Below are 27,300 nucleotides of genomic sequence, written 5' to 3'. Positions count from 1 at the left end.
ACTACCTTGTCATTCACAACCTTTCCATCTTTCACCAATTTCCTTTTCTTCTTTTCCTTTTTGCTTTTCCTTAAAACTGACTCAAATTCTTCCTTCTTTTACAACCTAGTGATATGTCTCTTGGAAGTTGAATCATGGGAAGTTTCTTGACTACTACTTGCTTTGATGAAGCTCGTAAGAGCCACATTGTCATAGTCATCTTCACTGTCCTCATTTTCCACTTCAGATAATGATCTCATTTCAGGAAAAACCATGGACAAAGGCTCAGCGTAGAAGTGAAGAGAGGGAGCAGGATCAGTACTGACCTGGGGTTCTTGTGAAGAACTAGGGGTTTTATCCCTATTAGATCCAGAGGGCTCTTCTAGGGCGGAGGGATCAGGTCCCCTAGTTGGTTCCCCAGTAGTACTGTCAGGTGCCGATGTTTCGACAGGCACCATTTCCCTACCCTCGACCTCTGTACCATTATCATCCCCCTGAAACTCAGACACACCCTCATAACCTCCAATCAGACTTCCCTCAGCAGTGATTGAAAGCATATTTTCTATAGCTTCCTGTTCTTGTAACTCCAAAGTAACTTCAAAAGGCATAAGAGGATCATTACCTGTAGGATCAAAGCCCTGGGCTGCCATTGTTGATTCACCACTGGTATGAACCATACATTGTTCTTTAGTAGAACTTTATTACACTGGTAGACTAGAGAGTTCTTGATTTGCTTCTCCATCCACTGTATTTTCGTCAACCATCTTTTCAGGCAAGGCAGAAGTAGAGGTCATAGCCATAAATTTCTTGGGAGTCAATGTTTTGCGACTCCGATGAGAACCAGAACTCAACTGGGTTGGAGATGAAGCAGAGGGTGGTTGTGACTCTAGCTTAGGGTTTGGATTGGTCTAAATAGAGAGTGTGGGATCTATCACTGGTGTTTCAACGGATGAGGACACAGTGGGGACGATGCTTGGAACATTTTTTGTTTCATGATTGTTAGACATGGTGGAGTGTAGTTAGTTGAAGAAGAGAGTTTGAAGAAGGAAAAGGGGAATTTTGGATTCTTGATGTGAAAAGTTCTGAAAGTGACTATAAATGGATTTATTTAAGAGGAGTGAGAGACCGGTTGGGTATCAATTTTGGGTAGTTGGGTCGCTTCATAAAGGGTGAGACGTTTGGATTCAAGAAGCGGAAAAAAAAGAAACTGACAATTTAATGACGTGGCACCATTTCAGCCATTTAAAAAATTGTGCATGAGAGTACAGAGGAACTACTAACTTGTGTCAAAGGAACCAGGTTCCCTGACAGAGTTTGAAAATGTAAGTCTCATCATTTGACCAACGTGCAATGCATTAGCTACTTGTCTGCTCTGTAATCGTCATGTGTGTCTACCTATAACGGTATATAGGTGAGTTAGACTGCGCCAGAAAATACTTTTTAGCTATTTTACCTGTACATTTCTTTCGTAGCCAATCATTGAGGGACCAGGTCCTCAGCTTGTTTTTATCAATCCTAGTGCAATGCGATTCTTTTCAAGGTGCTCTCTGCTCAGAGCTTTGGTGCAGCTATTTGCAATTTGATCTTCTGTGCTGCAAAACTTAATGCAGATGAGCCCTTTCTCAACATTGTCTTGAAACCTTCTAGCTAGTGCTTGATCCACAGCAGTTTAGCACAACAAAAGGCAGCTGCCACATACTCAGTTTCAGCAGTTGAAAGGGCCACTGAGTTTTGTTTTCTTGTGCCCCATGAGATTAGAAACGAACCCAAAAAATGTACCATGCCAGAAGTGCTTTTCCTATCCATCAGATACCCCATATAATTAGCATCATCATACCCAACTAAATCAAAATTGTCTCCTGAGGGATAGTAGAGAACCAAGTCCGGTGTTCCTTTGAGATATCTCAGGATTCTCTTGGCTGCCTTCAGATGAGATTTCTTTGGATTAGATTGAAACCTGGCATAAAGACCAACACTGAAGACAATATCTGGTCTGCTTGCTGTGAGATATAGGAGTGACCCTATGATACCTCTATACATGGTCTCATTCACAGAGGAACCAGGTTCATCCATGTCTAGACAAGTCGTTGTGGCAATGGGAATATCAATGATTTTTTATTCTTCCATGTCAAATCTATTTAGCAGCTCCTTAATGTACTTCTACTGGCTTATCATCACCCCCTTGTGAGTTTTCTTCACTTGTAAGCCGAAGAAGAAATTCAATCCCCCATCATGTTCATTTCAAACTCATTTCCCATGAGTTTTGCAAATTCCTCACATAGAGAGTCGATTGTTGCTCCAAAAATGATGTCATCAACATAGACTTGCACAATAAGCAGGTTCCCCCCTCGTTTCTTCAGAAAAAAAGGTGTTATCAATTTTTCCTCTTGTAAAGCCATTTTCTAGAAGAAATTTTGACAACCTTTCATACCAAGCTTGGGGATCCTGCTTTATCCCATACAAAGCCTTGTCAAGTTTAAAGACATGCTCAGGATGCTCATGATTCTCAAATCCAGGTGGTTGCTTGACGAAGACTTCTTCTTTTAGGAAACCATTCAGAAATGCACTTTTGACATCCATTTGGAACAATTTGAATTCCATATGCGATGCAAAGGCAATAAGAATTCTGATTGCCTCTATTCGAGCAACTGAAGCAAAAGTTTCATCATAGTCAATCCCTTCTTCCTGATTGTAGCCTTGAACTACTAGCATTGCCTTGTTCCTTGTTGTGTTTCCAAACTCATCAAGTTTGTTTCTGAATACCCACCTGGTTCCAATGACGGTTCTGTCAGCAGGACAAGGAACCAGGTTCCACACACTGTTTCTCTCAAATTGATGAGGTTCATCTTGCATAGCAGTAATCCAGTCATCATCCTTCAATACTTCCTTGATATTTTTGAGAACAGAACATTTGCAGCCAAATGTCCTCAAATGTGTCAGCTTGGGCTTCCTTCCGTTCAGCAGTTCATACAGGGTTTTGTTCAGGAGGGACCTAATCATGCACTTGTTCACCAAGTAGCATGCAGTGTTGACTGCTTCTGCCCAGAAATTCTTTGCAATGCAGCTGTCAATCAACATTGTTCTTGCCATGTCTTCAAGAGTCCTATTCTTCCTACTCCTAGAATGTATCCCTTTTTTCCATTGCCAAAGGACACACTCCCTCCTTGCAGGGTTTTGAGTGAAAGGAAATCATTTATGCTTCCAGTCATGTGCTTCGAGCAACCACTATCTATGAATCATTATTGGCTGCTCCCTTTCACTGCTCCCTGTACAAGGAAATCAAGGGTTAGACTTAGGAACCCAAACAAGTTTAGGTCCCTAGTAATGAGGAAAGGGATGAATCATGACCTTTTTTGTCCAAGCCGACATCATGTGTCTTTTATATGAGGGACCAAGTTCTCTAATAGTAGTTACCTTTTTAGCAAAAACTTTATTTTTCTGTTGAGACTGAAACTTGGCCTTACAATTTTCCTTAAAGTGCCTAGTATTAACACAGTGAGTGAAAATCCATTTATCAGGTACAGTAACATACTTGCTATGAGGGTTATAAGGAGTCTTTTCCCTTTGTAACCATATCCCTTGCCTATTTCCCCCATTGTTTTTATACAAGGCAGTGATAGCATCATAGGACCAGATCCACTTGAGTGATTTTGTTTTTTTCAAGTTCAATACACAGTCTAGACTTCACTGTCTTCATCTCATCTTCAAGCCCAAGATGTGTTTCATTAGCAACTTCCTTACTTTTGTGAAGAGTCTCATGCATACCTTCTCCTTTCAGTTCCTTATTGTGTTATTCAGATCAACTACTATTGCTAGTAGGTCAGCTCTCTCAAGCTCAGTGTTAGCAACTCTTTTTATCAAGACATCTTTTTCTTTCTTAGCACACTCAATAGTTTCTTTCAAATCTACTACAACGACTACTAGGTCATCTCTAGATTGTTCTGTTTCTCCTAATTCCACAATTAGAGCATTTTTATCATTTATAAGACGGTGGTATGCATCTATTAAAACATTTTCCAAAGACATGAGTTTTTTAGGAGAATAAGATTTCAGATTTCTCTGAACATCCATAAAATTTACCTCATCATCATCGTCGTCATCTTCATCATCATCAGACTGAGCCATCAAGGCACAAATAGAGTCATACTCAGTTGCTTCACTTTTACTCCCATCATTGAACTGTCACCATGATCATTATCTTCTTCAGATTCGCTGGAGGAGTCTCCCCATGCAGTAAGAGCTTGCTTCACAACATTGTCAACGACATTCTTTCTCTTGAAGCATTTATTAGGAACCAGGTTCCTCTTGGCTGCTTTGTCTGTGTTGTGCTTGAATTTGTGTTACTTTAGGAGGGGAAAATACTTGCTGAAGTGTCCTGGCTTGCCACATTTATGACATAGGTCATAATTATTTGGCTTGCTAGAACTGCCCCTTTTTGGAATGCCTCCATTTTTGCGAACCATTTTCTGAAATCTTCTTGTCAAGTAAGCCATATCACCATCCTCACCACTTGAATCATTGTTGTCTATCTTGAGGACTAGGTTCTTCTCTCTTTTGGGCTCTCTTCTTTCATTGTCCTTCTTTTTCTTCATTTCATACGTTTTCAGATTGCCAACAAGTTCATCAATGGTCAGCTTCTCCAAGTCCTTTGCCTCTGTGATAGCGTTCACTTTGCTTTCCCAGGAACTGGGCAGTACACTAAGTATTTTCCTGACAAGTTTGTTTCTTGGAATAATTTCTCCAAGAGAGTGAATCTCATTGATGATAGATGTGAAGTGAGTACACATGTCTTTAATGGATTCATCATCCTTCATCCTGAAGAGCTCATATTCAGTTGTGAGCATGTCGATCTTGGATTGCTTGACCTGTGTTATTACTTCATGAGCTGTCTAGAGAGTTTCCCAGATTTCTTTGGCTAATTGGCATGCCTATATCCTATTGTATTCATCAGGACCATTGGATTCTTTTCTTGTTTTGGGAATGGTTACAGCAGGGTCGCCACTGGTTTTTTGGGAATGAAGGGTCCATCACAGATGACGTCCTAGAGCTCGGAATCTTCAGCCATGATGAAGTCGTGCATCCAGGTCTTCCACCATCCATAATACTGGCCATTGAACCTTGGTGTCTTGTAGGTAGACTGACCTTCTTCAAAGTTTGGTGGAGCAACCATGAGGATACTTTCTAGGTGTTAGCCTGATAGAAAGAACATGCTTTGATACCAATTGATAGAAACTAAGGGTCCACCAAACTATATAGATAACCAAGTTCTCTATTAGTTCCCACAGAACACATGCACACTGTAATAGGTAAAACACACAAAGAAATTTTACATGGAAAACTCCCAGCTCATGGAATTAAAAACTACGACCGACCCTTGTATGATTTCAACTTCACTACTGAGCAAACTTTAGATTACAACCTATTCTAACTTAGGAATTAACCTCTTAATCCCTCACTAACTTGTAACAACTCTATTACAAGACACAAACACAAGGGTTTAGGATTTATAAAGGTTTCCTACACAATGCTTCTAACTAAGCTAAGTAGGAATTACTAGTAAAAAACTTTAACAAAGGTGCAACATAACTAGGGACATGTAATGATGCAATACATGAAACTGGTCCTTCGTTATGCTGTTCTTTGTTCTTGATGCCCTTGAGAATCACTTGCAAGATTGACACAAACTTGAGAGAGTGTTTGATCGATTCTCGAATGTGCAAGTGTTTTTTTGTTTTACCTTTGCTTGATATTAATAACTCATTTGTGACATCACTTGAATGATGCAAGTAAGTTAGGTAAAGGGCATTCCCCATAAAGTTGGCTGCTGCACTATTGCGTGTGCAGGCAACAATTTTACTGCTGTGGGGGGTTGACTGGTTACGGTCACTAGGGGAACCGATGTCCATTTGTTCCCCTTGTTGTTTCTTTGTCGTCTTAAGAGTTGATTTACATCTCTAGCTTGAGACTTGTTATTCCCACGTACTTAAGGGTCTGTATCAGGTTCCTTATCTGGCTCTTGTCATTAAGTTTATTAGATCATCAAAATATTATAAGGTACATATAACCTATCATGTTGAAATGTTAGGACGGGGTCCCGAGGGCCTCATGTGTGAATCAGATTGGAAACGGATCGAGTTTGGACTTGGGAAACTACTGAAGTGCACAAGGTCCGGTGCGATCGCACCTGCGAAAAATTTGGTCGCTGGTGCGAGACCGCATGGACGTGTTTGGCATCGCAGGTGCTGAGTTGTGCTGGGCAGAGGGGATGCACAAGTGCGAGGTTTTAGCAGCACCTGCAAGATCACAAATGTAGGAAAGAAATACGCAGGTGCGAGGGGGCGTAAGGTCATCATTTTCGCAAAAGCGGAGACCAGGTCGCAGGTGAGAATTTACAGAAGTGGAGTCTGGTCCGCAGTAGCGAAGGCAGGCGTGCTGAAGTGAACCGCAGAAGCGGAATTTTTAGTTGTAGGTGCGATGATCGCTGGCCAAAAGGCTTATTTAAGAACGTGGGTTTGACTCATTTTCATTTCATTTCTTCCATGGGAGCCGGCCTTGGAGCGATTTTGGAGCGCCATTTTCTTTGTCAATCATAAGGTAAGTAATTTCCTTTTGTTGTGCATATCGTGTTCTTCTGCTCTGTTTTTAGTCATGATTGTGTGCACACATGTGGCATGAGTTAACCAAGCTAGACTTTTTCTTGCTTATTGCTTACTACTGATCTTTTTACGATGCCAAAAAGGGGGGAAATAATTAAGGGGGAACAAGATGGGGAACATATTCAGGGGGAATACAAGATATATGTATATCATTCTGGTTCTTAAGGGGAACTTCAATTATAAGTTTGTCATCATCAAAAAGGGGGAAATTGATAGGTTATATGTACCTTGTAATGTTTTTATGATCTAACAAACTTAATGACAAGAACCAGATAAGGAACCTGATACACACCCTCAAGTACGTGGGAATAACAAGTCTCAAGCTGGAAATGTAAATCAACTCTTCGGCAAAGAAACAACAAGGGGAACATATGGACATCGGTTCCCCTGGTGACCATACCCAGTCAACTCCCCACAACTGTAAAGTTGCTGCCCACACACACAATAGTGCAAAAATAGTGCAGCAGTCAACTTTATATGGAATGCCCTTTACCTAACTTTCTTGCATCATTCAAGTGATGCCACAAATGAGTTATTAACATCAAGCAAAGGTAAAACAAAAAAACACTTGCACATTCAAGAATCGATCAAGCACTCTCTCAAGTTTGTGTCAATCTTGTAAGTGATTCTCAAGGGCATCAAGAATAAAGAACAACATAACGAAGGACCAGTTTCATGTATTGAGTCATTACATATCCCTAGTTATGTTGCACCTTTGTTAAAGTTCTTTACTTGTAATTCTTACTTAGCTTAGTTAGAAGCACTGTGTAGGAAACCTTTGTAAATCATAAACCCTTGTGTTTGTGTCTTGGCTAGAGTTAGTCGAGTTGTAAGTCTTTGTAATAGAGTTATTACAAAGTAGCTTGTAATAGAGTTGTTACAAGTTAGTGAGGGATTAAGAGGTTAATTCCTAGGTTATAATAGGTTGTAATCTAAAGTTTGCTCAGTAGTGAAGTTGAAATCCTATAAAGGTAGGTCGCGATTTTTAATCCCGTGAGCTGGGAGTGTTCCACGTAAAACTTCTTTGTGTATTTTACCTATTGCAGTGTGCGTGTGTTCTGTGGGAACTAATTGAGAACCTGGTTCTCTAGATAGTTTGGTGGACCCTTAGTTTCTATCACAATACATCCCAAAACATGACACGGACTTAGTCGAAGCCTCAAACTACGTCAAACAACATCAAAATTATGAATTGACGATCGAAACCATTCTTTAAACTTTCAAACATTCAAACTTCGCCGAATACGTCCGAATTAGTCTTAAACATTCCGGAATGATGCCAAACTTTACGCACAAGTCACAAATCATGATACGAACCTATTTCAAGGCTTAGAACTCCAAACGTACATCGATAACACTAAAATCCATTTCAAACCAAACTTAAAAAATTCTTAAACTTTCAAAATGTCAACTTTCCATAATAAGCGTCGAAATTCTCCCGGGCCACCCGATACTCAACCCGAACATACGCCCAAGTCTGAAATCTTCATACGAACCTATTGGATCCTTCAAAACCCAATTCTGAGGTCGTTTACTTAAAAGTCAAACCTTAGTCAACCCTTCCAACTTAAAGCTTCCAAACTTAGAATTTTCTTTCCAAATCAACTCTGAACTTCCTGAAATTCAATTTCGACCGCACGTATAAGAATAATACATGAAGTGAAGCTACCCAAAGCCTCAAATCGCCGGACAACGTGCTAGAGCTCAAAACGACCAGTCGGGCCGTTACAGTTCCATTGATCCAACATGTATACTCAGATGAAGAGTAAGTATATGATATCAATTACTAGTATTTCACCTAGTGAGCTTACAATAAATTTATCTGATATGGAAGATGACCTAAAGTCAATGCGTAAATTTATTACTCACTTGAAATTAATAGTGAAAGACCATAGAAATATATTTTTATCACTACTTAATCATGCTTATATTATAATTAAAAATTTGAGTCAACCTATAAACTCAGATAGAGAGTCAATACAGGTTATCAATAACTAGTAACTATACCCAGTAAGTTCATAATAAATTTATCCAATATGGAGGAAGACCTAAAGTCGACACATAAATTTATTATCTTACTATAAATAGATAGTAAAGATCATAGGGGTTAATTCCTATAACCACTTGATCACAACCATGAAATTTTCTCTGAGTATTAAGTTCCATAATTCAAAAAATCCTCAAAATCCCATCTAAATAGTCTTGAAATGCTAAAATTAATATTTTACACTACATAGTAGTGAGTATTTCTCATTGCGCTGTTTCTGATAGGTCTACTAAATTTCAGATCAATTGATGACCGTTAAAATCACAATCTCCAAAACAACGACCAAATTTGGGAAATTACCATTTTAAGCATTTTTACGATCTTAATATACGACCTACATTCTTATCATATATAAATTCATGTCAAATCAACATGTGCCATTATGTTCAAGATTAGACATAAATAAAATGACATAAAGAATGACTTTTCGTATGTAAATTACGTTTTAATCTACCAAACTGCCAACAACCTCATCTAAACGATCCCGACTTGTCAAAATACGACGTGATACACTGAATAGCAGTGATTTCTTCTTAACAGATCATTTTCGATAACCTACCAAAATTTTAGGTCACTCGGTGATCGTGAAATTCACGATTGCCAAAACTAGACCAAATTCTAATAAATTAGTTTTGGCGTATTTAGGATTAAATTCACGTGATTTGTATTATTGATATTGATAATATCAAATTAAATCATCATTTGTCATCATGTTCCAGGTTTAACACAAATATAGCTAATATATAAGGATAGTTCATATTTATAACACATTATATTCAATAAACTGCTTGAAAATCCATCTAAACGACCTCAAAATGCCGATAAACGACATGATTCACTGCATAGCAGTGAGTTTTTCTCGCCAAGTCATTTTCGATTAACCTACCAAGTTTCAAGTCAATCGGAGTTTGTCAAATTCATGACCACGAATCTGTGACCAAACTAGGATAATAACCGTCTTAGGCAGTTTCTTGAATTAATATAAATATGATATTAGTTTCCATTCTCCTTATAATTATACTATGAGCTCAAGGCATATATTATGATTTTTCTATTTCTAGGATACATAATACCTCCTTTTGAAATTATCCTTTTATTAAACACATAAGAAACCAAGATATTATATTTTCTCCCGTTCGGTCAAAACCCCAATATCTCTTCATGTTGATTGTGTTGGTGTTACTAGTATCCAAAGATAAATCTCTTTAGCTAGTTAAAATCCCAACCACTAGTGTAGATTTATCAAGGATAATTTTCACATGGCATTGTTTATCCGTAAAATGGTACAGTTGAATTTGTTACGTGGTTTATAGACAAGCGCATTGATTTGATCCAAAAATGATAGATAAACAACATTAAAAAAATACTTAGCGGTTAAAATTGAAAGAAATGACAAACATGGCTCCGAGAGCAATGCCTCCGAGGACAGAAATGAGAACAATGTAAAAGAGCAAAAAAATTATTTGATTGAGCTTGAGAATGGAATATAGCATAAGTTTTGTCAAGAATTTTCTGTCTTATAATGGCTGTTGAGTCTACTATTTATAGCTGTACCTAGGGAAATAAGATCTTAGGATCAATCCCCTCTTAAATGAAAATAAATGAGTCATTGATGAATATGTAACGGCAGGACATGAATGCAAATATCCTCTGAAATGGCTGCCCATTTAATGTTAGAGAATATTCCTCATTGAATACTATCTGATGGCAAACATTCGAACTGCTCCCGTCGACCAGGCTCCTTTAGGGGTTTATCTAATACCAACTGCAGTTGTTGCTCCCGATACTAGTTGTCACATGATTCGCCTTTTACCTGTCTTCGGTTCCATATGGCGTGCTATCATTTGACCATTAACTACAGACCAATTTTACCTTATACATATAGTCCCTCTTCTTTCCGATGGCATATCTTTATGTCACCGGGAATTTGGTGAAGATCCCTATCTTAGCGAGACTAGTAGAAATTACTTACCTCATGATTGGCGATGAAATTGGCGCCCCAAAATCGCTCCAAGGCCGGATCCCATGGAAGATATAAAATGAAAATGAGCCAAACCCACGTACTTAAAAAGGCCCTCTATCTACCGATCATCGCGCATGCGGTCACTTGACCGCATCTCCGCTCACGTAGGTGCGGCCAAAATTTTGCTTCTGCGATTCCCTTCAAGCCTTTTTCCTTCGCTTCTACGGAGTCGCACTTGTGACCTGGGCTCCGCTTCTGCGGAAACGACGACCTCACGCTCCCTCGAACCTGCAGATCTCATTCCCACATCTGCGATCTCGCAGGTGCGGCCAAACCCTCGCACCTGCACATCCCCTCTGTCCAGCACAACTCCGCACCTGTGATGCCAAACACGCCCATGTGGTCTCGCACCTGCGACAAAATCCTTCGCATGTGCAATCGAACCAGACCTGGTGCACTTCAGCAGTTCCCCAAGTCCAAACTCGATCTGTTTATTATTCGATTCACACCCGAGTCCCCCCGAGACCCCGTTCAAGCATACCAACACATCCAAAAATATGACACGGACTTAGACGAAGCCTCAAACTTGTCAAACAACATCAAAATTATGAATTGAAGATCAAAACCTTTCTTTAAACATTCAAACTTCGACGAATGCGTCTGAATTATATCAAAACATTCTGGAATGACGCCACATTTTGCGTACAGGTCACAAATCACGATATGGACCTATTTCAAGGCTCGAAACATCAAACGGGCATCGATAATACCAAAGTCCATTTCAAATCAAACTTAAGAAATTCTTAAACTTTCCAAATTTTAACCTTCCATAATAAGCTCTAAAGTGCTCCCGGGCCACCCGATACTCAACCCGAACATACGCCCAAGTCCAAAATCATCATACGAACCTATTGGAACTTTCAAACCCCTATTTCGAGGTCATTTATTCAAAAGTCAAATCTTAGTCAACTTTTTCAACTTAAATCTTCCGAATTGAGAATTTTCCATCTCAATCAACTCCAAACTTCCTGAAATTCAATTCCGACTATACGTACAAGTCATAATGCATGAAGTAAAGCTACCCAACTCCTCCAATAGTTGAATAATATGCAAGATATCAAAATGATCGGTCGGGTCACTACACATTGTTTGGACTTGGGTGTATGCCCGAAATCAAATTCGGAGGTCCGTAGGTTGAATTGTGTTGTTTTGCTGAAAGATGGCAATTTAAAGGCTTAGAATTTTGATAAGTTTGACTGTAAGTTGACTTCATAGCTATCATGTTTGGATTTCTATTTTAGGACTTGTAATAGGTCTATTTTGTCATTTGAAACTTTTCCGCAAAGTTTGGCGTCGTTCAGAGTTGATTTGATAGGAATCGGACGCACGGTTGTGCTTTTAGAAGTTCTTGAGTTTCATGTTGATTTCATATGTGTTAGAGGTCTGCTTCATGGTTTCGGATGTTAATTTGATGGTTTGATCACACGAGCGAGTTTGTGTTATATTTTTAGAATTGTGTTGATCTTTTGTTTGAAGCCCCGAGGGCTCGGGTGAGTTTCAGATGCGTTTTGGAAATTGAAAGTGTGAACATATACTTCAGGTCTCACATTTGCAAGATTTTTGTTCGCATTTGTGAGAAAAGGCTGGGACTGCTTGGTTCACTTTTACGGATATTTTGTTCTCATTTGCGAAGGGGGATGGGCTGGGACAGTTCTGCATTTACGATCAAGGGTCGCTTTTGCGACATGTCCAATGTTCGCATTTGTGATGACATCAGGGATGTGAGGTTCTTCACTTTTGCAATTGTTTCCTCACGTTTGCTTGCACTTGGACATAAAAGCTGAGAAACGGGATTTTAGTCTCATTTTCATATTTTGGAACCCTAAACTCGGTAAGAGGCAATCTTGTAGAGGGTTTTTCATCTACAATCATTGGGTAAGTGATTTTGATCATTTTCCAACTATTTTACATGCTTATATATGAGATTTAACATCAAAAATATAAGAATCAAAGTGAAAATTTGGGAAACTTTGTCTATGTTTTGAAAAATAAAAAATTGAGTTTTGAGTGTCAATTTGGACTCGGATTTTGAAACAAAATACATATATGGACTCGTGGGGTTACGGGTAGTCGGAATCTACCGTTGGACTCGAGTTTTGACCGGGTGAGTCTGGGGTTGACTTTTGTTGATTTTTGAGGAATTGTGTAAAGATCATAACTTTAATTATTAGAATTGATTTCTATTGCATAAGTTGATGTTATTGAGTTGATTTTGGTTATATATGAGTCGAGCGGAGGTGAATGGTAAAGGGAAAGCTATTTTAGAGTATTGATTGAGGGCTTTTGAGGTAATTATATTGCCTAATGTTGTGTTGGAGAACTACCCTATAGGGATTGATTTCTTTGCACTACTTGAACTACGTAAAAGATGTGTACACTAGGTGACGAGTGTGTAAACGACTTATATGTGGAATTTGACCGATTTAGACTCTTAAGTTCTTATGTACATTAAAATTAAGTTATCTTATCATGTCATATATTCCATTGCTAAATTTAGCCTTACATGTCTTATTTGAAGTTGATTGGTTTATGTTCTACCCTTTATTCCCAAATATACTCCCATATGCCTTAATTGAAGTTGTTTGCCCTAATTGAAGTTGTTGATTATCCTTAATTGAAGTTATTGTTATCTCTACCATTGTTGACTTATCCTTATTAGAAGTCATTGTTATATGTTATGTCTTCCATTTTTGACTTATCCTTATTTGAAGTCATTGTTACACATTATCTCTCTCATTGTTGAGTTATTCTTGTTTGAAACCATTATTACTTGTTATGTATTTAATTGTGAGCCCGTTCTTCCATTCTTTGTATTTTGTAATTCTTGTGTTGATTTACTTATCGTACTCCCGTGTTAGTATTGTTGTTGTACTCGGTGTTATTGAGTCGAGGGCTATGTGTGATTTTGGTATTCGAATTATTTTACGGAAATGTTGTGGCATATTAACACATATGGTGCGAGTTGCTATATTGTGTTATTATATTTTTGGCACACGTGATATTATTGAGAGGATTGTCGGGGTGTTCGCACGTGAGTTGTCTGTGCTATTGTTATTATTGATATTTGCACAAGCGTCGTGACAAGGCGGGCTATATATGTGAGTTTGCGCATGTGGCGAGACAAGGTGGGATGATTATATGCGCGTGTGGAGAGACATGGCGGGCATTTACTTTATTGTTGTGCACGCGGAGAGACAAGGGGGCTATGTCGGGGATGATTTGAGATTAATTGTGATGGTCTGGGAGCATTGTTATTGATGATATTTATGTAGTGGTGTGCCTACTTTGTGTGAGTCATTCATATAACGGTGTTGTCATGTTGTTTCCTATGTTCCATTCGTTGTCTTTGATCTTACTTGTTGACTCGAGCTACGATAGAACACTTGCACAAGCATACACCGTAGTTAGTCATTCATATCAGTCCAAGAAGATGAACCTTGACATTTATTGATCATTTACATGTATTCTTGTATACATGCCTTATGTGGGTGAGTTGCACCTTTAGCACGTGAGTTGTCTGTACGGGTATGGGATATTGTTACTCTCTTAGTACGTGAGTTCTCCGTGCAGATATGAGATATTAATAGTATTGGCACGTGAGTTATCTGTGCAACACATGAGTTGTCTGTGTGATTGTGATTTGTAATATGGGCACACGATGCCAAGATATTAGGGTTCATGATTTGGGACCCGTGATTTGTGATTATGAGGTGTGGTACCTCGGAAAAATTCGTGTATAAACCTTGTGTGAAAGAGGTTGTTTCAATGGGTTGTTACTTGTTTTACCTTATTTGGTTTTACTCGACTTTATATGTATTCTGCTTATTTTACAGTGTTATTAAATGTTTGCTCCTTGTTTGCTCCTGTGTTGTTACAGATCTTTTGTCTCTGAGCCGAGGGTCTCCCGGAAATAGCCTCTCTACCCCCGGGTGGGGTAAGGTCTGCGTACACTCTACCCTTACCATACCCCACTAGTGGGATTAATACTGGGTTGATGTTGTTGTTGTTCTAGTTCTCATTGCAAGTATTGTAACATTATTTTTACCATGTGTAGCTTTATATTGTTCCCTTATAGTTTTGTATTCATACTTGTACAGGTTATGTCTAGTAGGTGTCTTGACTATTCCTCGTCACTACTCCACCGAGGTTAGTCTTGATACTTACTGGTACCGCTGTGGTGTACTCATGCTACGCTTGCTGCACATTTTTGTACAGATCCAGGTACCTCGAAGCATGTTGGTCATTAGATAGTCGATCGAGTATTGATGTGGAGACTTCAAGGTATATCTGTCATCGCGTTTGTTGATACCCAATTTTGTCCTCATATTTTTTTAATAGTATATATACTTTCAAAATATCATTTTGCATCATTACCTAATTACAAGAGTCATACAAGTATTTTCTATAATTTTTAAAGTATTAAAATAGATTTTTTTGTATTTTAATTACTTGACTATGCATTAATTACCCCTTAAATTATTTTGTGATGCCTTAATCATCCAAATTTATTATTTACACCCACATATACATTTTATAATGTTTTTTATTTCATTGTATATGATTACATTTACATTTTACCTATTTACACAATATTTGCAAGAATACCCTACATTCTATACATAATTATATTATTACATTAGTCATGCTAAAATAGCATTTTTATATTTTTTATAATATTAAGTTAATATTTTCAATTATTTTATTGCATAAGTAATATTTTATTATTTATTAATATTTTATTTAAAACATTTCGTGTATTTAAAATATAGCTCAAATTATACCAATTCTTTGGACCACATTAGTGGCCCAAACTCCTCAAATCCCTAGCTCAATTTCCCCAGCCCAAACCAGACGACCCCTTTAATCTTAACCCGGTGGGGACCCATTCTCCAACCTGCCCTGCCTCTCGCTCAATCCTGGTCGTTGACCTCAAAAGATCAATGGCTCACAGCCTTTCCCTCACTTTAATTACCCAAACCCCACGAAACCCGACCCACTCTCCTAGAACCGCCGCCCCAAAATCCTCTCTACTCTCTTCTTCTCTGAGAAACCCTATACGACTCCTCCCAGATCCCTTTGAAAACCGGCTAAATCATGAAATCCTTTCACGATCTGCTTACCTTATTTGCACCATCTCGTTATCACCCATGCACTTGTGGTATTACTTAGTACTTTCCCAATTTTGGTAAGTATTAGCTCTCTGAATCGGGTGCAATCGTCCTCAACCTACAAGTTTCAGACGAAAATTCATCTGTATACACTCTCAGCAAGGTCGTATGGGTCCTATTCACCGACATTCTTGGCTAATTTTGGCTACTTGTCAAACTAGGGTTTGTCCGATGTTTTACCTATTTTGATTCGGAATAAGCCATGCATGTGATTTTCCTTTTTCTTGCTTAAACTTGATTGACTTTCTTTCCTTATTTGAGTTTTGATTAATTGTTTTCCAAGTTTGCTTGTTCAATTTCTACACTATATAAAACTCATTCCCCGTAACCTTTCGAGCTAAAAACGATTCATTACTTAACTATTATTACCACAGCTCTGATTCTTCTATACTTTCTGCACTCTTGGTTCTTGGCCGGCTGAAAGCCAAGGCCACCGAATTTTGATTAACTGACCTTCTCAGTACGAGCACTGCCCGGGATTGATCTGAAACCCTTGGGAACTCTTACGCACTGAGTTTTGGGTTATGATGCTCTCCCTGCTGTCAATGATTGAAGTATTATTGGAATTATTCTTCTTGTTTACACGTTCATTAATTCGCAACTGGTAAGTGTCTTTGGCTCTATCAATTTCATTTCTTCTCGTTGTGTTCATGTTTGTACATCTATGTCACTTAAACTTTAAGAATCTATATGCTATTGTGTTATCCCTGTCATTTTATGACTCAGAACTTTTCTAGCATCTAAGCTTGTCCATCTTCTGACTCTGATGTATACCTACTGAATATGTTCAGCATGATTGATCCCCACTACCTTAAGCATGCCCAACCTAGTGTGTTTTTGTGTGTTTGAATGTTTATACCTACTATTCATCTTGAGTTTATATCCTTGCCTTGTTCTGTATCTTTGTGATAAATCAACTCATGTGTTCTAATTCCTATTGGATCATTCGTGTGTACTTAATACCCTACTAGAGTTAGTTCTTAGCCGTGTTATTAGTCAAACGTATTGCCTTGATAATTGTGAGTTTTAAGGTGTGTTCCCTGCCTGACTTAATCCCATGTTGTCTAGTACTACCTATGGTTTACAAAGTGAAAGTGCACTATCCGGCTTTCCTCTTATGTGTAATTTGATAGTCTAGTTTTTTATGTATCCTTGCCTACTAAGTTCTGGTGTTGCTTAAGCCTTTTGTGTTATGACTGGTACTTAACATGTTCAAATTAAGGTTTGTTTGTAGCAATATCCACCAACTTGTTTGGTTATTCTATTTTCATCAGTTTCTCATGTTAGACATCCTTATGTGAGGACTATACTATGTTGGCTTTCTGTCCACGATTTTATTACACTCTCGTGTGTAAAATCTCGTGACTAAGTTCTTTATGCTAATCCTGGACCATGTTTGCTTTGAAACTTTACTTGAAGTAGTATGTTATCTCATGTTGATCAATCTGTCACATTAGCTTTGTTCTCAAAGAATGCAAGCACGAACCTGCCTTACGTATGCCCTATGAACTTGTCAATATGCTTTAGTGAAAGCTACTGTTAGATACAGTTTTGAGAATTCAGTGTGTAGATTTCAAAAGGTTGTTTAATTAATCCCATGTGTAGTTTTATGGTTAAGTTTGGCATCTGGCTGGGTAAGTAAGTCCTCCATTTGGGCATGGTTTAGATCCATGTGTGTTGTTAGAGTTGTACTTTGTAACTAGCACACTATGATGCCTTGGGTGAAGTTGGGATTGAGTCTGTTGTTTGTGCAAATAATGGGGCCACTAAAGACCCAGAAATGTCACCAGGCTATTTTCTTTGGGCCTGTAACTGCATATTGGGCCTGTATTTATTTCAGCTATTAATTTGGTCATATTTGAAGCATGTATTCTTCGATGTGGGCCTGTAATAACTTGTAATATACAACAGTTGGGGGATAGTGAAAGCTGGGGAGGGGGTTAGGATGCTTTATCTTTGCATGAATAGGTAGAAAGTATGTCTATAGGGCTCTAATTGTTTATTTTCTTTTCATGTCCCACCTTTGGAAATTATTTGCACAACGTGTCGATTAACTTGTCTATTCACTTAGAAAGCATGACCTAGGGTTAATATAATTCATTAACTTGCAAACATTAGTAAGTATGCGTATAAGGTCTGAAATTGGATTTGTTACGCTTAGATATCATGCCTATAGGAACTCAATGCAATGACTAGAAATGCATGCTTTAACGTACTTCTCTCAATCACTTGACTCATCTATATACCATGTTTATAGGATCTGAAATTGATTAATTAAAAACTGATATTGTTGTTGTTCTCTTCTTGTTACATAGTTCGTCTAAAGTCATGCCTATAGGGACAAAAATGAGTAATTCTGCATTTTCAATGGCCTCACTGCCCAGACGCATATCATGTAGAGATCATTTCTATAGGGTGCTGCCACTCGCCTAGAAATCATGCCTATAGGATTTTTGATAGGATCAAATATTAAAATCAATCGCTTTGTCAAGACAATCTACCTAGAAATACTGCCTATAAGACTTTATGTCAACTTTTGAATCGTTCAATTACATAGAAATCATGCCTATAGGTCTTGAACAATTTAATACACCTTGACTCCAAGCCTACCTACATATTGTTGCATGTCTAATAATCTGAACAGTGTTGGCATAAGCTCATAACTGCATGAGTGCATCTGTGTCTATATGAGGAGGCAAACTTGAGCCCTTATGTGTTGATTATATGTATAACTTTTGAGCAACCTAAGTAGAGTATAGAACCACCTAATAGTAGGTCCAAAGCCTTCTAAACCATAGGTATGGGACGGGTAATGCACGCATAGGGTATGACCTAGAATTGAATTAGAGCGCCTTTAGGTAAATAACTTTAATATAGTAATCGGGTAGCAGGAGATGATAGTCTGTGCCCGCTGAATATTATTATCAACCCCTACCTCAAGAGAGTTGCGAAGTATTATTTATGTTTCACGGGGTGATCCTTTAGGCTAAAAAACTTAGAACCCCTCCCTCCTTTCTTTATGGACTCGTTATTTTCACTTAGTCATTTAACATAGATCAATGTAGTTGCATCCTTGTAGTCATTAAGATTTTGTATCGATTCCCATGACTTATAATAAGACTTTCCGACTTCTAAATTTCCTTTTATTTATTTTCTCACCTAGTCTAATTACATAATCCACATAGTTTAATGTTCGGTCGGGACCCACAGTTGTGGGCCTCGAAGAGTGCCTAACACCTTCTCTTTGAGGTAATTTGAGTCCTTACCCGATATTTGGTGACACGAACTAGTCAAATAAAGTTATTTGTAAATAGGTGTCCTAACGCACCTTAAAAGTCGCTAGGTGGCAACTCTTCTCTTTTAATACCCATTTAAAAACGTTGTCACATGTCGAAGCCCGCTTTCACGAGAAAATAGGCCGCGACAGCATTCGCATGCCTCAGAGTCACCTTATGAAATTTTACTTTGTACTGTTTATTTCTTCTCCGGTATAGTTGTACTTAGAGATTTTCTAGTAAACTCAGTAGAGCTTATGACTTGTACTACCGATTTTGGGATGTTATATATCTACTTTGGATTGTTGGCTTTTTATAGAAATTCAGGTTTATGTTTAGTAGTTGATTGGTTGAAATATGTTATTAATTCAGTAAGTGTTAGACTTACCTAGTCTTAGAGACTAAGTGTCGTCACGCTCCTATGGAGGGATTTTGGGTCGTGATAATTGTGGACCTCTTTGTTTCCGTTGTTTCAGCTACTCAACAGACACCACCACGGGTTTAAGGCCTTGACCACTGGGTTCAGAAGATTCTGGATATTACAACACCAGAAACCCGTCGGTGAAAGGAAATGGACCATAAATATGGGTGGAAAGCGAAGAACCATAGTAAACTGAGTCCTTTTTTCCTTTTGTCTTTGTATGGATGTAGGTAATTTCGCTAACTCACGCAGGGCTCTGTCACCTGCACCGAGGTTGATGTTTTGGATGACCCCGTGGAGGCCGCGGGGATGCAATAAAGTACCCTTGCTCGAAGCAATGCACGCGGATCAGCTTCCGATGAGAGTGCTTCCTCTCAGAGTCCCCAGCTAGAGGACAAGCAACCAAAAGGGTGACGTTCTTCCTTGACAGGGACTCAAAATAAGAAAATAAAGAAGGCCAAAACTGAGCCGACCATGGCAGTGGTCATTGAAGATGACAGGGAATATAGTGATGAAGAGGCTTCCCTTCAAAAGAGAAAACGATCTCCATCAGCTCACCCGGGTGCTCACCCAGGAGAGCTTCAAACCCTGAGCGACGGTGAGACCCAAGCACTTTAGGGGTAAAGTAAGATAGTAGAGGATGATGATTCTCGCTTTCCGACCCCTGTTGCAATTTCTGGTCCCAGGAGCTCGGACCTCTTCTTCCTTTGGTCACTGAGCAACCAATGATCAGCGTTGCTCCCGTTGCAGCTACTTCTCAACCTTCAACGCCGACAACCTCACGCCCCTCTACACCGGCTGCACCTTCACCACTAGCACCCATTGTATCTCTTCTACCATTAATAGACGTTTGAGAGAGGAATGCTTCTCCTTCCTAGTCTCCCGACCAAGGGAATTTGGGGCATAATTACTGCCACGACCCAAAATCCACCTAGTCATGATGGCACCTAACCCAACCCGTCATGTAAGCCAATTAACAACTATCCAATTTCATTAATATATAACTGACTCTAATACACTCCCCAAGGACTGGTAGTACAAATCATGATCTTCTAAGATTAGAATTTACAAAGCCGGTATGAAATAAAAATACATCATCTGTTTGAAATATACATAAACAGATTAAAATTCAAAATCTACCATGAATAAGAGGAAACAATGACTGGAACGCAGGTACATCTTCAGATCCAGCTCCTACCATGTACAGCAGCATCAACATCAAAATCTGCACACAAGGTGCAAAAGTGTAGTATAAGTACAACCGACCCTATGTACTCAATAAGTAACAAACCTAACCTTAGGTTGAAAGTAGTGACAAGTTAACACAAAGGTTGGGTCACACCAATATCCAGAAAAAATATCAGAACAATAAAATTGAGGCAACACAAAGAATAACTCAATAATAAAATGCTTAGTTCGTTCATAGTTCCGGAAAAATAAATATTTTCTTTTCAAGTATAATAGTAAAACACAATTCTTTTCACTGAAATCACCAAGATATGAGTAAGTCTGAAAACTGTGATTTTTCCCAAAAATCCTTTCAACAATAAGATGTTTCATTTCCTTTCTAGATAGACAGTGGAAAATGCATCACTATGCCTATATGCTAATATGCGTGAGAAGTCATGAATGACTTGATACCGTACAACATGAGGAAAATGCATCTCTATGCATGTATGTCAAATGCGCAGGTCAATGCGATGCAACTCAGTGCTAAAACCATATGCATACTCTCATAGTATCATTTCACCCAGTCCTCCTAGTCACTCAGTCCTCCCAGTCACTCAGTCCTCACAGTCAATCAGTCCTCCCAATTGCTCAACACTCGCACTCAACAGGTACCTACGCTCACTCGGGGTGTGTACAGACTCCGGAGGGACTCCTTCAGCCCAAGTGTTGTAATCCGCACGGACAACTCACGTGCTATAATAAGCCAATCTGGACTGCTGCGGCGTGCAGCCCGATTCCATAATTATCCTCACAATCAAGCCCTCAGCCTCACTCAGTCATCAATCTCTCCAGTCTCTCGGGCTCACAATGTCATGAAACTAGCCCAAAATGATGATATGATGAATCAATAAATAGCAACAGAGACTGAGAGATGATATGAAATGAATGGACATGACTGAGTATGAAATTTCATTTTAAACAAATAATTTAACAACAATATGACCTTTGTAGGTCTCAATAACACTGACACATAGCCTCAGCTTGATTTTTAATATGATTCTCAGATCAATTTCTTTAACACATAAAACTACATAGAAAATGCCAAGATTATTTGACTACAAAATTTCACAGAACCAATTACGTCACAATTTCTATAGTGCACGCCCACACGCCCGTCACCTAGAATGTGCGTCACCTCCAAACAATTCACATAATACGTATATTCAGGGTTCATACCCTCAGCTCCAAGATTAGAAGAGTTATTTACCTCGAACAAGACGAATCTAATGTCGAGCAAGCTAAACAATGCTCCAGAAATCCCATTCTGCACGTATCAACTTCTGAACGGCTCGAATCTAGCCACAATTAATTCGATTCAGTCAATACCAATTATTATAATTAATTCCATAAGAAAATACTAATTTTCCAATAAAAATCAGAAATTAACTCAAAAATTGCATGTCTTGGAATCCGATAAAACTCACAAAATTCGAACCCCCGTTCAACCACGACTCCAACAAAATTACTCAAATTCGACCACAACTCGGCCTTCAAATCTTCAATTAAAGTCTATGAATTTTTCTACTATTTTCAACCCAAAATACTAATTTGTTAATAAAAACAATAATATATTCGTATAATTTAACCAAAACCGAGTTAGAATTACTTACCACAATCTATATGGTAAAAATCGCCTCAACAATCGCTTCAATCCGAGCTCCATAGCTCCAAATGTGTTAAAATGGCCGAAACCTTGAAATATAGCTTCTGCCCAGACATTTACTGTTAGCGATCGCAGAAATTACTTCACGATCGCTAAGCACAAAACTTTCCAGCCCAAAATTTTCCCTTCGTGATCGCAAAAAACTACTCGTGATCGCAAAGAACAAACTCCACATCTCTTCCACACAATCTCTAGTATAATGGTCATAACATTTTGTACACAACTCCAAATGACAAATGGTTTAGCTTTCTGAAAACTAGATATCAAGATCTACAACTTTTATTTTTGGATCATCTCCAAATTCCTTATAGATTGCGAGCTATAAGCTTCCAAAGTTGGGTTAGTGCAGCAGAGATTTTGTTCTACGCGATCGCGAAAGAGCTTCCACGATCGCGATTCAGAAGGCCCAGAACTGTTGTTTGCTCTTCGCGATCGCGATGCACACCTGTGTATACAAAAATCAGCAATTAAAAATGGCCTAGAAATAGTCCAAAACCGCCTCGAAACTCACCCGAGTCCCTCGGAACCTCAACCAAATATAACAACAAGTCCTAAAACATCATATGAACTTAGTCAAAGCATCAAATCACATCAAACAACGGTAAAATCATGAATCACGCCCAAATTCAAGCTTAATGAAATTAAGAAATTCCAACTTCTACATTCGATGACGAAACCTATCGAATCAAGTCTGATTGACCTTAAAATTTGCACACAAGTCATAAATAACATAACGGACCTATTCAAATTTCCAGAATCTGATTCCGACCCCGATATCAAAATGTCAACCCCCTGGTCAAACTTTTCAAAAATTCAACTTTCGCCATTTTAAGCTTAATTCCACTACGGACCTTCAAATAATTTTCCTGACACACTCCTAAGTCCATAATCACCCTACGGAGCTATCGGAATCATCAAATTTTAAATTCGAGGTCGTTTACACATACACCCGGTCAACGTTTCTAACTTAAATTTTCAATTATGAGACTAAGTATTCTCATTTCACTTTGAATTTCTTTCGGACCCGAATCAACTAACCCGGTAAGTCATAAATAACTGTAAAGCATAAATTTAGCAGTAAATGGGGGAACGGGGTCGTAATACTCAAAACGACATGTCGGGGCGTTACAATTACTCACCCCCTTCCCCAGATCTCTGGGGAGAGGGAGTGTTACTCTTTCGGTTTCAAAGGATTGCCATATGTTGTCTAGCTGGTAGAGCTTGCTAACTATCTAAAGCCGCTAGCTTCGGAGAAAGATAAGAAGAAAATACGCTCCATTTTGGGGAGTGTTTGTTAAACAATGCAATACATAATGCGGAAGTGGTACGGTAGTTGCTTTTTTATCATTTGTTTTCTATCTTTCTACTATAATCGATATTTCTAACCTTGATATTCCTTTTACAGGACAACTTCCTTACTTCTGAAGTCCTGCAGAAATTGATCCTTGATAAGCAAGGAATCACCTTCGAGTGGGATGAACTGTTGTCCGAAAGGGACCAACTTGCTGCACTCATCCTAGTGTTAGAGGCAAAGGCGGGTGAGCTTGAGTGTCGTTTGAAGCAAAGTGAGAAAGAAGTGATGTCCCACAGCCAAGAAGCCACTCAATTACATGCACAACTTCAAGATGCTAAGGCTAAGTGGCTGAGCTTCCCTCAACTAAGGCCAAATTTTCTACTACACAATTTACCTTTGCGGGGATACTATTGCCCTCTCCCCCCTCCCCCGATCTATTTTAAAGTAGAATTAATTCACTCTTAAATATCACGATCAAATTTCTATTGGGCAGTGAACAATACTCACTTGACACGTGATATTTTATTAAAATATTATTTGTTTCTTATTCTTTTCTTTGTTTTTCATTTTCTTCTTTCTTTTTATTTTCCTTTCTCTTTTCTCTTCTTCATTACTTCTGTTACCATCGACCAACCTGAATAACAAAGACTCATCCCATGTTTATATAGCCACCAATCTGCCTTTTTCTTTTTCTGCTGTTATGCTAGGCTTAAGGCCTTTAAATGGCTATTATGCTAGATGGTTATTAGATGTGAGTTTGATTGTTGATTATGGGTAGTGTAAACATAGTGACCGTTATAATTAAAAGGGTGTTTGGCTAAGCTTATTAACTTGTCAAACTGGCTTATAAGCACTTTTTGGCTTATCTACGCGTTTGGTAAATACCCAAAGTGCTAATAAGATAAAAGCAGTCATAAGTTGGTCACCCCTAACTTATGGCTTTTCAGCTTATAATCACTTTTAGTTTGACCAAGGCTTTTACTTGTTTATCCTTAATAATATTTTTAGTTGACAATATTTTTCGCTAAATAAATTTTCCAACTTTCTCTTCATTCCTCTTGAGCCGAGGGTCTTTCGGAAACAATCTCTCTACTCTTTTGGGGTAGGGGAAAGGTTTGCGTACACACTACCCTCCCCAGACCCCATTAGTAGAATTTTACTGGGTTGTTGTTGTTGTTGTTGTTGTTGTTGTCTCTTCATTCCATATTCGTTGTTCATCCTTTTCATTACAAAGAAAAATTTTAATTCATAATTTTTTATAAAGTTTTAAAGGATATTTTAGTCATTTTAATAAAAGAGCAGATTATTAGCATGTTTTTACCAAACACACCAACTGTTTATTATCAGTTTCAGCATGTCTAACCAAACACATTAATACTTATTTAAAAAATCAGTTTCAGCACTTCAAACTTATCAGCTATTTACAATCAGTTAATCCAAACGGGGTCTAAGAGGTGAATGATGGTATATAATATGAGTATAAGTGTGTGTGCTAGGTTAGAGAATGCTTTTTCGATTAAAATTTCAATGGCTCCATTTTTTTTCTGGCGTGGAGAAGGTTTTTTAGTGCTAGATCTTTTTTCAAATTAGAGTGTGTTATGCTTTGCTTATGAATATATCTTTTTGAGAGTGTAATTTGTGTGTGAAAGGGAAAGAAAGAAAGAAAAATAAGAAGAATAAATGGAAGAAGAAAGGTGAGATAAAGTTGCCGGCAAGTGATATCGTTCAACGGAAAAGTGAAGAAGTAACCTAGAAAAGAAAAGAAAATAAGTAAAAGATAAAGACAAAGAAAAAAGGAAAAAAGAAAAGGAAAATGAAAAAGTAAGAAATTATATATTAAACTGGAGAAACTAATTTTATTTAGCTTCTCACTCTCTTAAGGAGAGTGAAATACACACAATCTGCCATGTAGGCCTTCAAGGTACAAATAATTCTACTTTAAAATAGTTCAGAGTGATAATAGGACTCCCAGAAAGAAAAAATATATTGTTGGAAATTGATGAAATACATAAATAGCCTTTTTAATTTGTCCTAAAAAATCATACAAACACATCAACTTGCCACTTTACCATTTTAACACTTCAAATGACTATCAAGTATATCTAATAGCCACCTTATATTGACGCGCGGGATGTTTGATCACACTTTTTCTTTCTTGTTTTTAGAATTAAATTAAATTATATTTTGAAAGTGGGTCCCACATTATATTATTTTTTCTCACTCAAAAAATTGTCAGCAATAATATTCGACATTTTTCACCTAAAATTTCATATGAACCTTCCTCACCCCAAGATGAGTAGCTCCACTACCTTAAGCTACCACCAGAGCAGTGGCCGGAAGTTTGGTCGGAGCCTTCACCGGTCTACTTTTAATTAAAGTAGAAAAAAGAAAAAAATCAAGAATTATATCTATTACTCCAACATATTAAACAATCCCATGTACACAAGAATAACACACAAAAATCAAATCAGTTCCAATCCAACCCCATTGTCCCAGCAATTGAACAAACATACCCTCTTCAAGATTTTAATGCCTTAATATAGCAAAATGGAAAGAGGAATAGAGAAGTTCCAACTAAAAAGCACCAAAAACCAGCAACGAGAACCACGCTCCGGTATCGGGCGACGGAGCCGACAAAGATCACGAAGGCGTTAGTGATGTATTCTTGTGCAACTCCAGACCTTTTAGCTCCATATTCTAACTTTTGTGCGGCAATGGGTATTTCAAGAATGAGAAGGCTTTCTATTGCCCCTCTCAAATTTGTGGCTATGGCTAAAGAAGATACCGTGTCTAAGGAAAAGGGTCTTTTCCTTAAATTTCTTTCTTTTCTTTTGTTAATTACCCGTGTCAATTTTTTTTGTTCAAATTATACGTGTAATATTTTAATTGATTTATTTGACACATCATCTAACTCACACATATGATTTGTTGCACTCTGAGTATTTAATTATTTGATACACTTAATAGCCACTTGAAGCTACAAAATGATAAAGAAGTCAATTGAGGTATTTGTCTGATTTTTTTAGAACAACTTAAAGAGGTTATTTATGTATTTTGCCTTGAAAAATTGGTATTAGTCCGGACTCCGGAAGGTTAATGACTTGTCCCTATTCTAATCAGATATAATAGGTTATTTCAATGCATTTTGAGGCTACCAAATCATGATAACTATAGTCTATAGATAATCACTTGTTGTTTTGTGATCATAGAAGATAATCTAAGACTTGATTTCAACAAATGAAGTTAATCGGAGAATTGATCAACCTTCATCACTGCCGATTGACAAAGGGAAACATAAAAGAGAAGATATAAGTTTAGGACTCAAAGTACAAAAGCATTCCTTGAGATATCTGAAGTAGTATTTTATTTTCAAATATAATGGGAGTGTGAAATAACAACTCTATCCTTGAAGGAGATTATGTCATGTGCTTTACAATCCAGTTGTCCATAATAGCAAAGGAATATATTGCAAGAATATTCTAGAGATTCCTTAGCTGTGTTTTATATTTTCTTGTATATATTTTTTATTCACAGTAGGACAAAT

General features: G+C 38.0%; 2 protein-coding genes across 2 annotated transcripts; both read right to left on the bottom strand.

Moving 5' to 3' along the window:
• Positions 1–1,530: 1,530 nt before the first annotated feature.
• LOC138908749 (secreted RxLR effector protein 161-like) lies at positions 1,531–2,052 on the bottom strand. Its single transcript, XM_070199403.1, has 2 exons — positions 1,759–2,052; positions 1,531–1,626 (listed from the first exon to the last, which is right to left on the bottom strand). The coding sequence occupies exons 1-2, from the start codon at positions 2,050–2,052 to the stop codon at positions 1,531–1,533; spliced, it is 390 nt and encodes a 129-aa protein (XP_070055504.1).
• A 2,051-nt stretch (positions 2,053–4,103) lies between these two features.
• LOC138908737 (uncharacterized) lies at positions 4,104–4,823 on the bottom strand. The gene is made up of 2 exons (XM_070199400.1): positions 4,406–4,823; positions 4,104–4,297 (listed from the first exon to the last, which is right to left on the bottom strand). Exons 1-2 carry the CDS (start codon positions 4,821–4,823, stop codon positions 4,104–4,106), a joined length of 612 nt encoding a protein of 203 aa, XP_070055501.1.
• Positions 4,824–27,300: the final 22,477 nt, after the last annotated feature.

This window comes from Nicotiana tomentosiformis, chromosome 1 (genome assembly GCF_000390325.3).
Source record: "Nicotiana tomentosiformis chromosome 1, ASM39032v3, whole genome shotgun sequence".
NCBI lineage: Eukaryota > Viridiplantae > Streptophyta > Magnoliopsida > Solanales > Solanaceae > Nicotiana > Nicotiana tomentosiformis.
This window is presented reverse-complemented; position numbering and strand designations above follow the sequence as displayed.